We start from the raw sequence: 15,645 nt of genomic DNA, 5'->3' as shown, positions 1-15,645 counted from the left end.
AATGGTCATTTGACAATTTCCAGATATTCTTACTTCCTTGTTCTGTACTTTTATGATTTAAGGTGGGTTGAGCCAACAGATATCAAATATTGGCTCTGACTTGTGATGTAATGTTGTTGTAGCATGTGATATCATCTATATGTAAGTGAAGATATAACATAACACTGACAATATTTCATTTTACTTCTATGTTATTTTTTGGAATGTAAGTTGTGATAACACATTAATCTGTAGCCTTACACCAGGTCTGCATTAGGTTTAAAGAAAAGATTGTGCATTGGTGAGACATGTACTTCATACATTTTGGATTTCGATGAGTGGTTGGGGTATGCTATTTTGATGATGTCATGGACTGAAGTGGATGGGCTGTATCAGCATAGTCAATGTTTTTATGCTTTATGCCTATTATATTAACAAGCATATAATACCTATCAGATATATCAAGACAGAATCAAATGTACTGCCCTTATGTTCACTAGATTTCTTGTTAACTCAAAAATAGATAAGTAACCTGCATTTGCTTTGCTAGAAATAAATCTTTGTACTTTATGCTTCCCAGGTATGCCTTTCAGTTCAAGCTTGCTTGCTTAGAGCTAGTGACTATGACCTGAACCAGACTTATATCCTTCATCAAGAAGCCAAATATCTGATATTCAAAATGTCCAAATAAAGTTCAAAGTCATATGTATTCAAATAACATTTAGTGACAAGTTTTATTATATGTTGCACGCTTAGTGATGACACACATTTATTTATTTAGGCTGTATGCATGATAATTCACTGAAAACAATAACAATTTGCCTTATTTTCAAACAGATGTGGTAATTCTGAATATTAATGATAAGGTTAATCTAAAATAATTATTAATTTAGGTAATTAGAACTATCTCACTAAATAAATAATTCCACAGGGTGCAATTCATTAATGAGTGGTTGGCATAGTCCATATCAATTCAGGCTGGCTAGGAAAAAATCTTACCTTCATAGTCTCAGATGTTATTGAATTTAGTATGTGTTAAAATGAATGACTAAGTAAGGAACACGTATATTTTTATATTCTCCAAAAAAAATTTCTGCTCCAAGATACAGCCCTCCAAAGATGACACTGCGCATGCCATTTTGAAGATTTGAATTTTGGAACATTTTTTAAAATGCTCGATCTCTGGAACAGTTCTAAATATTTTTTTGGGGTTTCTTTTATTTGAAAGATAATTGCTTTATGATTACAAAGAAATCCTCCATTTGGACTTATCTGTCAAAGTTCTTTTTCTATAGTGTTCTGAACTTTTTTATAATTATGGAGAAAAACTTTTTTTCAAAAATGCCAGTCCATAAAATTTTGATTTTTTTTTTTTTTTTTTTTTTTTTTTTTTTTTTTTTTTTTTTTTTTTTTTTTTTTTTTTTACTGTTGATTAGTACCATATAGTTCTACAGTCCATGAAAAGGAGAGCTGCCACTTTTGGGTTGAACAGGTTTTATAAACAATTGAAATTTTTGGCATACGTAAAAGCTGTTTTATTACAACATTAACACACAAAAGGCTCATAAAAATCAAAACCTAACCTTATTTAACATAATTTTAGTTTTGAAGGTGAGTAATTGAATAATTTTTCAAGCATTTTAAATGGTTCCAAAATGTATGTGAAAGGTCGAAGGACCTAAAGTTTTCAATTTATACAACTTTTGTGCACTCTGTTTTGTACTGAAATTAACCAGTCAGTGAACAGAAAATGTGTTCTACTGCTTCAGTATCTTCCTTTGATATAGAGTGATGTCTTCCTGTTGAACCAATGAGAACTGGAGCACTTACAATCTTCAAAACATAGTGAACAGGAAGTGAGCACTGATGGCATTGTTGCTGTTCTTCAGCTGGAAACCAGTATCCAATAGCTGGTCCATGTGGTAGCATAAAGTTCACTAAAGTTTCATTTAACTCATAACTGGTGTCTATAATTTCTGCAATCCATGAGTCACAGCCATACACACACTCAGGTTGTGAATCTGAATATTGTCTTGCTGCTTCTGAGGTGTTGACCAAACAAATGTAATTTCATCTTTCTTGCTCCTTAAAGTGTGTGCAATATGAGTTCGCCCATCACTTTTGAGCCCAAGAATGTGTCTTGTGACTTCCTTTCACAGGAGTAGTTTGCTTGGACCATTCTTCTTTTTTCTGCTCCCGGAATACTTCGATTTCCTCTTTGGACAAAAGAATTAGGGCTGTGGATGTGTAAGATTTCATGACTCTTGTAAAATCCTCAGCATTGTGAATCGCAGCTGTATTTGGTCTGGAAAGATTATGTTTTGTAGCATGGTGTTTCAGCAGGCCTCCTACACCATCACAAGGCCCCTTCCCATGACCTGTAGCACTGTATACCTTGTCAGCTGGCACAAGTGACTTACTCAATTCAAACAGCTGGTAAAGATTTTTAAAATAACTAGGAGCACTATCAGAAATAACAATCATCTTCTCTGCCTCTGTTTGCAGTCGAAGAATTTTGTGCATTGCTAGCAAAGCATGTGCTGTTATGTCCTGTGCTATCACTTATAGCTGCAACACTTGTGGTCTTGTTTTGAAAATAAGTCACTCCTGTTAAAATTGGAACCTGGTCATTACTCCAGTGAATGATACCCTTGTACTACTTGTGGGAGAATTATGGACCAGTTCTCAGTAAAATCACAGTGAAACACTAAATATAGTTATTCAGTCTGTGCACACCCTTTCACTTCTGCAATGTGTTGTTGTTGCAATTTCTTCAGATACTAGTGTGTTACCACTTTCACTGACCATTTACCAAGGTAATCAATGAAACTGTCAAAGGCGATGGTTTTCTTAGTTAGTTTATTTTCCTCCCATGTCGCATATGTAATTTCTGCAGAGTTATCTGCTTTGTCTTCCAGGCCAAGCATCTGTAAAGACATTCCTCCCTTTCCAGTGCAGTCACCATTTTCTTGAAATAAACAAGTCTCTCACTTTACGTCACAGACCACTAATGACTTCACACGCCCAACCAAGGTGTCATATGTCACATGCTCAGTAAGTTCTTCAAAATTACCACACCAAGTTCAAACTTCGCACAGTACACACATAAACAGACATCTCTGGGTGGGTTTGGAACTACCCACTTAGGTCATAGTGCATAAAATTTTGATCTTCCAGTATGTGAAGTTGTTTAGTTGCTCTTATAAAGTGCAAAAGTTTCTTTAATTCTGCATGTCAAGAACCTCTTCACTTTCACAACTTTCTGACCTTCAACTGTTACACTTATAGGGTCTTTTTTTTTTTTTTTTTTGGCACTCCAGTGAGAACAGTCCCTTTTATCTTCCAGATAAAATGACTGCACTATTTGAACTTGAGCTGCTTCTATAGGATGACCATAATAGGGATCTGGTCTTCCAAAGACGCCTTTTACAGACCTTACATTTTTTGATATGTCTACCGTGTACTTTGATACTGATGGAACATGGTTCAAAACTGTTTTCTTTGGAAATGTCTCTGGAATAATAGTTAAAACTTGCACCTTTTCACTGTAGGATGCACAATATTCAACAGCTGAATTGATGTTTGTGAAAAATTCCTGACAGTGTGTTACTGTATTCTTATATTATTTATTACAGGTAGCTTGTCATCTGTAACCAAACAGATGACAAGCTACCTGTATTAAATAATGCACAAGTGTTCCTGAAAAATTATGCACACAAAGTGTAAGGGTATTAATAAAGAGAAACGAACTATTGTTTGAACTAAATATCCACATAAATTTGTATCATTTAGTAAAAATGTTCACATTGCAGATTAAATAAAATGGAAACCCACTAATGATGGCACAGTGGTGATGACACATGTTTGGGTACTTGGAAAAATGGTGTGTTGCATAACTGGTGGACTTCACATCCTAAAATTTTAGCTGCAAACATGGTAAACACAAGGAGCTGCAAATCCAAATGATGGAGGATACCATTGTAATCATAAAGCAATTATCTTTCAAATAAAGAGAACTCTAACAAAACATCTAGAACTGTTCCAGAGATACAGCATTTTAAAATTTTTTCCAAAATTTGCATTTTCAGAAGGTGTTCGCAGTGTCATGTTTGAAGGCCTGTATCTCAGGGCAGAAATTGTTTTGGAGAAAACAAAAAAATGTGTTTCTCACTTACTCCTGAATTTTAACATATGGTAAATTCAATAACATAAGAGACTGTGGAGGTAATCCCTTGCCTGAAGAGATACGGATTATGCCGGTTCCTTTTTGATTGGAGGGTAAGGTATACATATACAGTGAAAAAGCCCTGCTTTAAGTTTTCATGTGGTCTAGACTTAAAAAAACAAAATTGAGGAAAATGCAGAATTGAGGAAAATATGAGCAAAAACACTTGTAATTAACACATATGATTAAAATTCACTGTCCTCTCCAATACTTTGTATAAAATCTGAGTGAAGAAAATTAGGTGTGCAATACAATGTTTATACAATAATTTGTTGTAATGAATTTCATCAGTTCTTAATAAAAAGAAAAATCACAGATGTGTAACAGCAAATAAAGGCTCATTGAAAAATTGAAATTGTTATCGGAGTACAGTGTGATGGCTGTTTTTTGACATGCTACAAACACGAATTATATGTTAAAAACACGCATTTTTGAGATGTCATCCTTTGTGCTCACCCAGAAAAAAGCAGAAATTGATGAACATGTTAAATTAAACCAAAAATATTGCAGCAGCTAAGTGGTCAAACCATAAGCATAAATGCGGACTTCTGCTCAATGACACACTTTGTCACCATAGGTGTTATTGTTTAATGCTTTCTTATGAGCTACACTTCATATACTCACCACCATTAAAGTGTTATTTTAAGCTTGATGAGAGAAACAGAGACAGGAAAAATGAGTTTACTTCCCCACTTGATGTTACAACCTTATTAGAAGGTTCCTCAGTGAATTTCTGTACACTGTGTAAAATGTAAATTTGAAACAAATCTCAGGTGCTGCGCTCTTATCACTGCTGCCATTCTTCATGATCTATAGTGTGTGGTGTGTGCAGTGCAAAGTATATACATGAGTAATGTATGTAGTTGTTGCAATTGTATCATGTCAAATTTGAACATAAAAGTCTTTGTGAAATGTATCACAAAGCCCTTGTTCTATTTCCATGTGACATCTCTGTTGAAGCACATCATTTGCATGAAAAGTATATTTTAAGTGCTTCACAGCCCTACCTGCACTCCCATCACTGAAGGGCCACTCCTCCTCCACACATCCAGCAGGCAAGCTCATTTTATGTCTGTTAGTGTGGTGTGGTAGCTGCACTGGCTATTGGGTGACTTAACAGGTTGCCAGCCAATAACAATTTACTAGCTGGAAATGGGTGACATTTCATCGATTATGACAGAGCATATTCTTCGAGAGACAGTGCTTGAATTTAAAAAGTTGATGATTGATATCGTTGCTTAATATAGTATATCAGAAATACATGCCAAAAAAGAAGACTGAGTTACAAGTGACACAAGATAAGTTAGTAGCTGGGTCACTTTGTTATGTATTGGCTCGGTCTGGAGCACATCATTGACTGTAAGCTAGTTGTATCATAATTGTATCAGAATCGTGTCATAGTTGTATCATAATGGTGAGGTGAAGCTAAATATTACAAGTTGTGTTGGCAAAACCAATCATGGTTTTACGTCAGAGTGTCATCTCTCACATCTCCTCTCTCCACAAAGCACCCATGACACAAACCACCTGTCCTTTATGCCACTCATAACTCATTCAGTCAAATCAAATGTCAATAGGAAGAAATCGAGACAAAGTCAAGCAAGACGTTGAGTAAGGACTGAGAATCAAAGTAAGCCATACTAGGAAGAAATATAAATGTAAAACTGGGGAGTTTTTAGCATTTATCTTATGGGTTTTTCACAGGGGTTATGAATTAATGGTGTAGAATTGCAAAAAATGTAAAATCTGAGAGTGTAAAGTCAAAGTTCCACTGTACTCACTCACACTGAATTTCTTGTGTCCTGTTTCAGCAAGAGCTCATGATGAGGCAACCAACAACAGATTTGGCCACATCAGCTGGGATGGATCCATTCCTGTCAGGGCTGACAGATCACTCACGACAAGAATCTGCAGATAGTGGACTTGGTATGGGTACAAGCTATTCATTGCCACACACACCAGAAGACTTTCTCACCAATATGGATGACAATATGGATGGAGTTAGTGGTAAGTTACTCTGAGGACCTACTCTTATCTGTTCCCATTAAAAGCAGGTTGTACCTGTGAAGTTTGAATTGATGTTTATAGCACAGCTATAATTGTATCATTATTTCATATTGCACAAAAATTTCTAATAATGAAAGGACAGTTTTGTAAGTATTTCTTGTTCCCCACTCTGAATGTAATTACAGTGGCAAATAATTACTTTGAAGATTTGAAGTTTGTACATTGATCGTAGATATTCAGACATGTATAAATCACGTAGTTTGATAGATAACAAAATTTATCCATCAAGTGACTGCAGGAGAAACAACATATAAAAGGTATTACAGTATGCTAGGTTTAGGAGTCAGTGGCTTCTTCTAGCAAAAGGGGAAGGAAGGCAGGTGAAGGGAAATGACTGGTGAGGTTTAAGAAAAGGGATAGAGTCTTTCCTTCTCACCCTGTCCTATAAGTCTGCCCTGACCTGGGGTTCTGGGCAGTTTTTCTGAACTCTTACCTCTTTATCCAGTTCCATTATATTTTCAAAAACTGATTATTTTTATTGATAAACAACATATATAAATAGTAATGCAAGTAAGCCATAATAGAGAACACAAACAGCTAATTTTGCAAAAGTCAAAGCTCTAAAATTTAAAATGATCAGGAACTAAATGCAACATGAACAAGGAACTTTCTTTCTCAAAATATTTGTCTCTGGTTCATAAGAAAATGTCAGTGCTGAAGCATCTGTATTTACTGGTCTGTACATTTTCCTCTTTAGATTACTACCTATAATTAATTCTAAACAGATTTTACATATTGCATGCCATATGCCTGTCAATGCTACCATCTGAGAACATGTAAGTGTTTGCTTGATCCAGACTTTTGTTAAAATAGCTAATTATTTACAAGGAACAGTATAATGCATATGTTCTCTGCATTCATAATAGGCCTAGATTATTCTCGAGGAAATATTTGTTTACATAACATATTAAATTATACTTTTTCATTCTTGCTTTTCCCTTATATGGGTGATGTCTGTGAGATTTGCAATCTGAATTCACAGTTCCAATGCAATATTATTTACCTAAGGAATTAAACCATGATTCTGTAAGGAGTAGGCATGAAAAAACATCTGCAAAACAATACTAACTGCTTGTCCTGAACGCTACTTAGAGAACATGGTACTTAAGCCCACTTCAGGTGCAAATGTATTAGCTTTAATGGTAACAAATATACCTGAGCTATATGAGAGCGTATGCAATGAAAGTGGGCAGTTATGGCAACAATGATTACCAGAATGAAAAGAGCATCTAAAACAAGAATATTTATATGTTCAGAAAACTGAACAAAGAGGTAGCAGTGTCGTGTCTCAGTGGGGACTTTGAAACATTTATCTCTGGGGAAGAGGATGTAAAGAAATGAGAAAAATGTTTGAAAGAATATTTGTCCAATATGGGTACATATGTACCTAATAGAACAGTTCACAAAGAGGAGTCTGTCAATGATATTCAGCTTCAATTACAGAAATTTCTAAAGAAACAGTATCTACTGCTCATTAGGTGTAAAATAAAGCCTAGGCATATAGTTAGAGAAATGTTGCATGAAACACATTTGGCTGCAAAAAAGGGAAGTGTGTCATAAGGCATTAAATGACTACCGTAGTTAATCTTACTGAAAGATTTCTCACAAAATCAAAAGAAATCCAGATACTATGTAAAAGGTCACTATCAAGACACTCATGAATAACAACAAATCAAAATTAACAGTAGAAAAGAAAATCAGAAATACTAAACGCCATTTTGAAATGTATCTTTATCATTGAAAATCCAGGAGTATGGCCGTGTTTAATTCTTGCATTACCCCAAAGTTTAATGATATAGATGTGTGTCAGGAACATTGAGAAACAGCTGGAAACACGAAAATGTAACAAGGCTTGAGGCTCCTACTGTATCCCTGACATATTCTGTGCAGCATTTGGAGCTGAACTAGCCAGATTTTTAACTATAGTAAGCAGTAGATCTCTTCGATGGGAAAAAAAAGAAACTGTGCCTAGTATTTGTAAGAAAAACTAACAGAAGTGATCCAGAAAATTAATGTTAGATTTTAGTGATGTCCATCTGCTGTACAATTTTACAATACATACATATTAGAAGAGCAAACATCATGCTGTATCTTATAAAGAATTATGTCCTCCATGCCACCCAGAATTGATTCTGAAAGCATTTGTCATGTAAATGTAACTCCCCCCCTCCATGCACAACATCCTCAAAGCCATGGAAGAAGGCACTGAAGTGGATGCGGTATTTCTTGACTTCTGTAAAGCATTTATATAAATACCACTCCAATGTTTATTATTGTAAGTATGATACTATATGATCAAACAAAATTTGTGACTGGAATGAAGATTTCTTGGTAAGGAGGACCTCTTTGTTAGCTAGAATGAAAAAATAATGCAGTTGGGCTCTTGCTATTCCTGGTGTATAATACTGAACTGGCAAGAAATACTGATAGTAACTTGAGACTTCTTGCAGATGATGCAGTTATGAAGTTTGTATGAAGAAACCTGTACAGATAAAAATTCAAATCTTTATAAGGTTTAGATGTGGTGCAAAGATTCTCAAATTGTAAACCCAGTGACAGACTTTTTTTCACTGGTAGCATATTGGAAAAGTGCAAACAGTTTACAAAGGAGAGTGCTTACAGAACCCTCATAGGCATCATCTTAAGATATTACTCAAGTGTGTGGGATCTATATCAAATCAAACTAACTGAAAGTATTGAACATACAGAAATAAGGGCAGCACAAATGATCACAAATTTGTTTGACTCACAGGAGTGTGTCACAGAAATCTTGAAAAACTTGAACTGGCAGACACTTGAAAATACACATCACTATCACATGACAGCTAACTTACAAAGTTCTGAGAACTGTTATGTGAGAAATCTTAGAAATGTACTGTAGCCCCATATTTATTGCTCCCATAGGGACTGTGTAGACAAGATTAAACTAATTAATGCATACGGGAGGCATTTAAGCTGTTACTTTTCCTACACTCCATACATGAGTAGAATGGGTACAAAATTCTAACATGTGGTACATTGAAAAGTATCCTCTGCCATGCACTTCCAATGGTTTGCAGAGAATCAGTGTGGATATAGAACAGGAATGACCACAAAATTGATACCACCTGCACTTTACTAGTTCCAAATCATAGTAAACACTTTTTTAGTGACTGCAATATTGTACATTTGCACACACACTCCTCTCTTATTGTTCATATGATGTAATACCACTGACCGTTTCACCCCTACCACCCACCTCATTCTTGCCAAACTCTTGTTGTTATAATGTTATTGGTAATTTGTGTTCTCCGGCCACCAATTTTGCTGGAAGTAGAAGGGTGAAAACCCATACTTGTTGAAGTTCCAGAGAAGAAATTGCACACTACTGCACCACATGAGCAGTGCTTGTATATGCAGAGGGCTTTGGGGCTCATTCAGTGTTAATCCATTAACATGGTAGGTAATGATGTGTCTTTACATTTGTGGTAAGGCCACATCCCCATCTGCTTACTTTCTGTACCTAGAGTAAAATATGACATTAACTGATATTTCAAGGAACCCAAGTGGATGTTGTCTGTGTGCTGGAAGTGGTTCTCATGGAATAAAAGGTCTTCCCAAACACCTGTGTACATATATTGTGGAAGTTTCAGAAAAAAAGTTGTTTTGTAACACCTATAATGATTTATTTGGTCTAATGGTGTATTGAGGGAAGAAGAATGTAGATGAGCTATTACGAACAGCAAAACGAATGTATTATTGTAGCTAAGATAGAGATTAAACCAACTGCCATCACAGTAGGAAAAGTTTATATCGCACTGAAAGAAATTATTCATATCATTAAGGGAGACTGAAATTCAATTGTTGTGGGGGACTGGAATTCAACAGTGGGTAAAGGAAGAGCAGGGAAAACAGTAGGATAACATCGGGTAAGAAATGGAATGAAAGGAGAAGCCATTTGGTAAAGTTTGCACAGAGTGTAATCTAATCAAACCAGATAAAAATTACTCCTGTCAAAGCACGAAAAAGGCAAATATGCACCCATTTAAAGGCATGTGAGGAACCAGCTGCCTCAATCTTCATTTCACCTTCCTCATCAAAAATTTCTGCCTGTAAACAAATTTGCATTGTTTTAACACAGAACATTTTAAATCTTTTACTCAGTCTCTCTTCGTAGTGAAGGCTTGATGCTCAGAATGTCCCTTTCCTCCTCACCATCACTTTCTATACGTGTATCTCCCCCATTGCCTCCTTTTTCCCCCATTGACACTTTATCCTCTTTATCTGTACCACTGCCACTGTCTTCATCCCTATTTCTTGTCTTCCTTAATGCCTGTCTTCCTTAATGCCTGTCTTCCTTAATGCCTGTCTTCCTTACTGCCTGTCTTCCTTACTGCCTGTCTTCCTTACTGCCTGTCTTCCTTACTGCCTGTCTTCCTTACTGCCTGTCTTCCTTACTGCCTGTCTTCCTTACTGCCTGTCTTCCTTACTGCCTGTCTTCCTTACTGCCTGTCTTCCTTACTGCCTGTCTTCCTTAATGCCTGTCTTCCTTAATGCCTGTCTTCCTTAATGCCTGTCTTCCTTAATGCCTGTCTTCCTTAATGCCTGTCTTCCTTAATGCCTGTCTTCCTTAATGCCTGTCTTCCCTTTTTCCCCCGTAACATCGGGGTATGCTACGTATATAAAATGAATTTTGTAGGTCAGCAAAGTTTGACAGTCTATTTATATACTTACACACATTTACGTATGTAAACACACATAAACAACAACGCTTGAACAGAAACCAGAATGAAGTTAAAAGAGTCAAATGCCATGAAACAGTGGCATTACTTAACAAAGGAGTGAGACTGGGCTGTAGCCTACCCCTGATGTTATTCATTTGTATGTTGTGCAAGCTGTGAAGGATACCAAGGATAAATTTCAAAAGGGAATTTAAGTTGACAGATAAGAAAAAAAATTCTGAAGCTTACCTGATGACAATTATAATTATTTTGGAGATAGCACAAAAAATCAGTTCAGTAGAGCAGATTGAGTATTGAAAAGAGATTATGCTACGAATATCAACAGAAGTAACACAGGGATACTGGAACACAGAAGAATTAAATAAGGTAATGTTGAGGGGATAAGATTAATTAATGAGACACTAATAGTAGTTGATGAATTTTGCTATTTAGGCTGCAAAATAACTGATGAAAGCTCAAGCAGAGAGGATACAAAATGCAGACGGATCAACAGAAAAGTATTCTGGAATAAGAAAAATTTGCTAGCTTCAGACATCAACTGTAGGTGTTAGAAAACATTTCCTGAAGATGTGTGTCTGAAGCGGAACTTTGTTTGGAAGTGAAAGTTTTGGAATGTGGTGCTACAGAACAATGCTTGAATATTAGTTATATATGGGCTATTAATGAGATAAAATATATTTAGTGCCCAGTTGCCTGATAGTAGGTATCACTTGATAGGAAACATTGAGAGATACCACAGAATTGTCATTTTAGTAATGGAAAGAAATGAGATGGTAAAAATTGTAGTGAGAGAAAAAGGATTTTTGCTGTTTAGAGATGAAGGGGCTTGCAGAGGATCAAGTTGCTTGGAGAGGTGCGTCAAATGAGTCGATGGACTGAAAACAACAAGAACAAAAACATGATTTATTGGCCATGAAATTATTGCTAAATAATTGCCTCCTAACGGCGTTATTAGCCTTCATTTAGTGCAGCAATTGTAGTTTATATAGTAGTTGCATTTTTCACAGTCACTGATAGTGTTTCTGCAGAATCACCACACTATGGATAATAGGAACTAAAATTGTTCATTGACTGTCTATACCAATTTATTTAGGTTTCATATGAGTTATATGCACTAGGGAAACTGAGCCTTATGTTCACAAATCTGTTGTTACTTCTTTCGAATGTTGTACCAGGTGGTGCCCTCCATCAGTAATGCTGGAATTCAGTATGGTGTTGGCCCACCATTAGCCTTGATGACAGCTTCCACTCTTGCAGGCATATGTTCAATCAGGTGCTGAAAGGTTTCTTGGGAATGGCAGCCCATTCTTCACAGAGTGCTGCACTGAGGAGAGGTATTGATGTTGGCCAGTGAGGCCTGGCATGAAGTTGGCATTCCAAAACATCCCAAAGGTGTTCTATTGGATTGAGGTCAGGACTCTGTGCAGTCCAGTCCATTACAGGGATGTTGTTGTAGTGTAACCACTCTGCCACAGGCCATGCATTATCAACCAGTGCTCGATCCTGTTGAAAGATGCAGTTGCCATCCCCAAATTACTCTTAAACAGTGGGAAGCAAGGAGGTGCTTAAAACATCAATGAAGGCCCATGTTGTGATAGTGCCACACAAAACACCAAGCAGTGCAAGCCCCCTCCATGAAAAACATGACCACACCACCACCTCCGAATTTTACTGTTGGCACTACACAACTGACAGATGATGTTTACCGGGCATTCGCCATACCCACACCCTGCCACTGGATCGCCACATTGTGTACAGTGATTTGTCACTCCACACAACATTTTTTCACTGTTCAATCATCCAATTTTTATGCTCCTTACACCAAGCGAGGTGTCATTTGGCATTTACTGGTGTGTGTGTGTGTGTGGGGGGGGGGGGGGGGGGAGGGGGGGTGCTTATGAGCAGCCGTTCGACCATGAAATCAAAGTTTTCTCACCTCCCGCCTACCTGTCACAGCACTTGCAGTGGATCTTGATCCAGGTTGGAATTCCTGTGTGATAGTCTGGATAGATGTCTGCCTATTACGCATTACAACCCTCTACAAGTGTTGGTGGTCTCAGTCATTCAACAGATGAGGTCGACCTGTACACTTTTGTGCTTTACGTGTCCCTTCACATTTCCACTTCACCATCACATTGGAAACAGTGGACCTAGAGATGTTTAGGAGTGTGGAAATCTCCTGTACTGCAGTATGACACCCCAATCACTTGACCATTTTCGAAGTCCGTGAGTTGTGAGGAGTGCCGCATTCTGCTCTCTCATGGTGTTTAATGACTACTGAGGTTTTTGATATGGAGTATCTGGCAGTAGGTGGCAGCACAATGCACCTAACATGAGAAACATATGTTTTTGGGTGTGTCTAGATACTTTTGATCACATAGTGTACCTCTGATAGTGACGGCGCTCCTTCCATCATTGTTAAAGTGGAGGATCAACCACCTTTCACAGTGTTTTTGCATTTTAACAACCACAACCTTGTATCCAATACAGATAAAATGAAACTTCCCCCCCCCCCCCCCCCCCCAATTCCCATTTCCACTCCCCAAATAACATGTTACTTTTTTAACTTCAATGTCTGCCTATTGCTCTCATAAAATTGTTTTATTCATGTCTCAAAGATAAAATGTTAATAGTGCTACTACACGACAAACTTTGTCTGATGATCAGATCTCGGTCAAGATTTCTTTTCCTTGTGAACTAGGATGCTGAATGTGTAAGAGTGAATTTCATGTGCACTAACACACTGGTGTAATTTTAAAATGAAGATTTACGCTATTAGTGGCTGTGGTGGTCAAGTGGATAGAGCAGATAAGGATAAGAACTTTTCCTCATTCTAGTCCCTCATGGACAGCACCAGGTCCACTCAGCCTACTATCGAAGGAATACTAGGGATAATACCTGGGAGTTAAAGGCAGCTGGGGCAATGGACCCACCACCCTCCCACTGCTAGTGCCACAGCAAAGAGAAGAGCCAGGCCAGTAGCCTGATCACTGATTTTTGCCATGTGCCGTACCTTACCTTTCCACTCTTTTCTGTTAATGATACACTAGGCTAAGTGCTCCAAAGCTGCAGTAGATTTCTTTTTTGTCAATGTGGAGTCTAATGATATCTTTCTCCTTTTTTATTATTATTGTCGCATTAAACAAGTTTTGCCTTTTCTGGTCTCTACACAGAAGGGGGAAATCCAGCCGATATAGCTGGTCTGGATGGCCCAGAGTTGAGCTCCTTGAGTGACAACATTGATTCGACAGATGACCTTGTTCCTTCCCTCCAGGTAAGGATAATATGACATACAGATTAACACATCAGAATATGTATTTATCTAATATATTTGTAAACTGATAGTATTACCTTTATTTCATATTTATGGATGTAAATTGAAATAATTAAAACCTGTCTTTCATAATGAACTCCTCATTACTGTGATGGTATTTTATGCAACCAGGTCTGTATATTACTCAAAATTGTCATAAGAAATGACACGTAACTTGTGCTTCAACACTATGGTAGCTTACTTTTACAAAATATAAATGACAGTACAACAAACTCTTTATTCATGAAAAGAGGCAACCACTTTTTTCATTGCAAGGGGTTATCAAACCCTATCACAGTAGTGGAGGCTCCAGTTTTCACAAATATGGTAAGCTGAAATTTAAATATAAATAAATGCACCTGTGGTAATGCTTTCAAACACTCAAGGTATTATAGATTGTATTTAAACTTACAAAGTGGTGCGGTAGTTAGCACACTGAATCCAAATTCGGGTGTTGTGGCAATGTAAGCATTACAATTGGAAATCACAAAATTTTTGACAACTTTCAAAAAGCAATGCTGATTTTTTTGTAATGATGTATGTTGTCAAAGTTCATTAACAATGTTTCCTCTAATATTTGTAACAAAACATGCTTTCTAAGTTCCAAATAAAAAAAAATTAATTTGGGCACAGTCAAACCCTACCATACTAATAATTTTAAATTAGTTGACCAAAGTAACTGATGGTTAGAATAGGTTGGCCTAAGAAAATCTTACAAATTTCTTTGGCAATATTTAGTTCAAGTCTGCCTCACGATTTACATGATGTCAGGTAATTTAGGCTGAATATCTATGTTCATCATTATGTATTTTATATTGTCAACTATGACTGCAACTAGCTTGAAACCACTGTTATTTCATTCTTCACAGGAGAAGGGAAAGGAACGGCAGTAGAGGTTATTGACAATATTAGAGAGAAAGCTCTGTTTTAAACAGACATGTTACATATATGGAATTATGGATAGTATTTAAGCTGATATGGTGGTGCATTGGTTAACACACTGTACACACATTCAGGTGATGATGGATCAAATCCCTGTCTGGCCATTCAGATTCATGTTTCTAATCTATGGAAAGTCCAGGAATGAAAAAAGAGAAAATAAAACACTTTGAAAAGGATAGATTGTACTCGCCACACAGAGGGTTCATTGAATCTCAAAGTGGCATGATAAAAAATAATGCTAGAAATATTTCAGCTTTTGGACAAATTCCTTCTCAAAAAATAGAAAATGTATTTGCTTTCAAACAAGCACAACTTCAAAAAAATGGTTTAAATGGCTCTGAGCACTATGGGACTTAACATCAGTGGTCATCAGCCCCTAGAACTTAGAACTACTTAAA

The 15,645-nt window shown here is 36.8% G+C and overlaps 1 protein-coding gene across 2 annotated transcripts in view; it reads left to right on the top strand.

Annotated features, from left to right (window-relative positions):
* Positions 1 to 15,645, top strand: part of LOC126411755 (transcriptional coactivator YAP1) — a 364,629-nt gene that overhangs the window by 337,669 nt on the left and 11,315 nt on the right. For both annotated transcript variants that reach the window (XM_050081388.1, XM_050081389.1), the window contains 2 exons: positions 6,016 to 6,211; positions 14,166 to 14,266. In XM_050081388.1, the coding sequence (XP_049937345.1) occupies positions 6,016 to 6,211; positions 14,166 to 14,266 (297 nt within the window). The remainder of the gene's footprint in view (positions 1 to 6,015; positions 6,212 to 14,165; positions 14,267 to 15,645) is intronic.

The sequence above is a fragment of the Schistocerca serialis genome, chromosome 1 (assembly GCF_023864345.2).
Source record: "Schistocerca serialis cubense isolate TAMUIC-IGC-003099 chromosome 1, iqSchSeri2.2, whole genome shotgun sequence".
Taxonomy (NCBI): domain Eukaryota; kingdom Metazoa; phylum Arthropoda; class Insecta; order Orthoptera; family Acrididae; genus Schistocerca; species Schistocerca serialis.
This window is presented reverse-complemented; position numbering and strand designations above follow the sequence as displayed.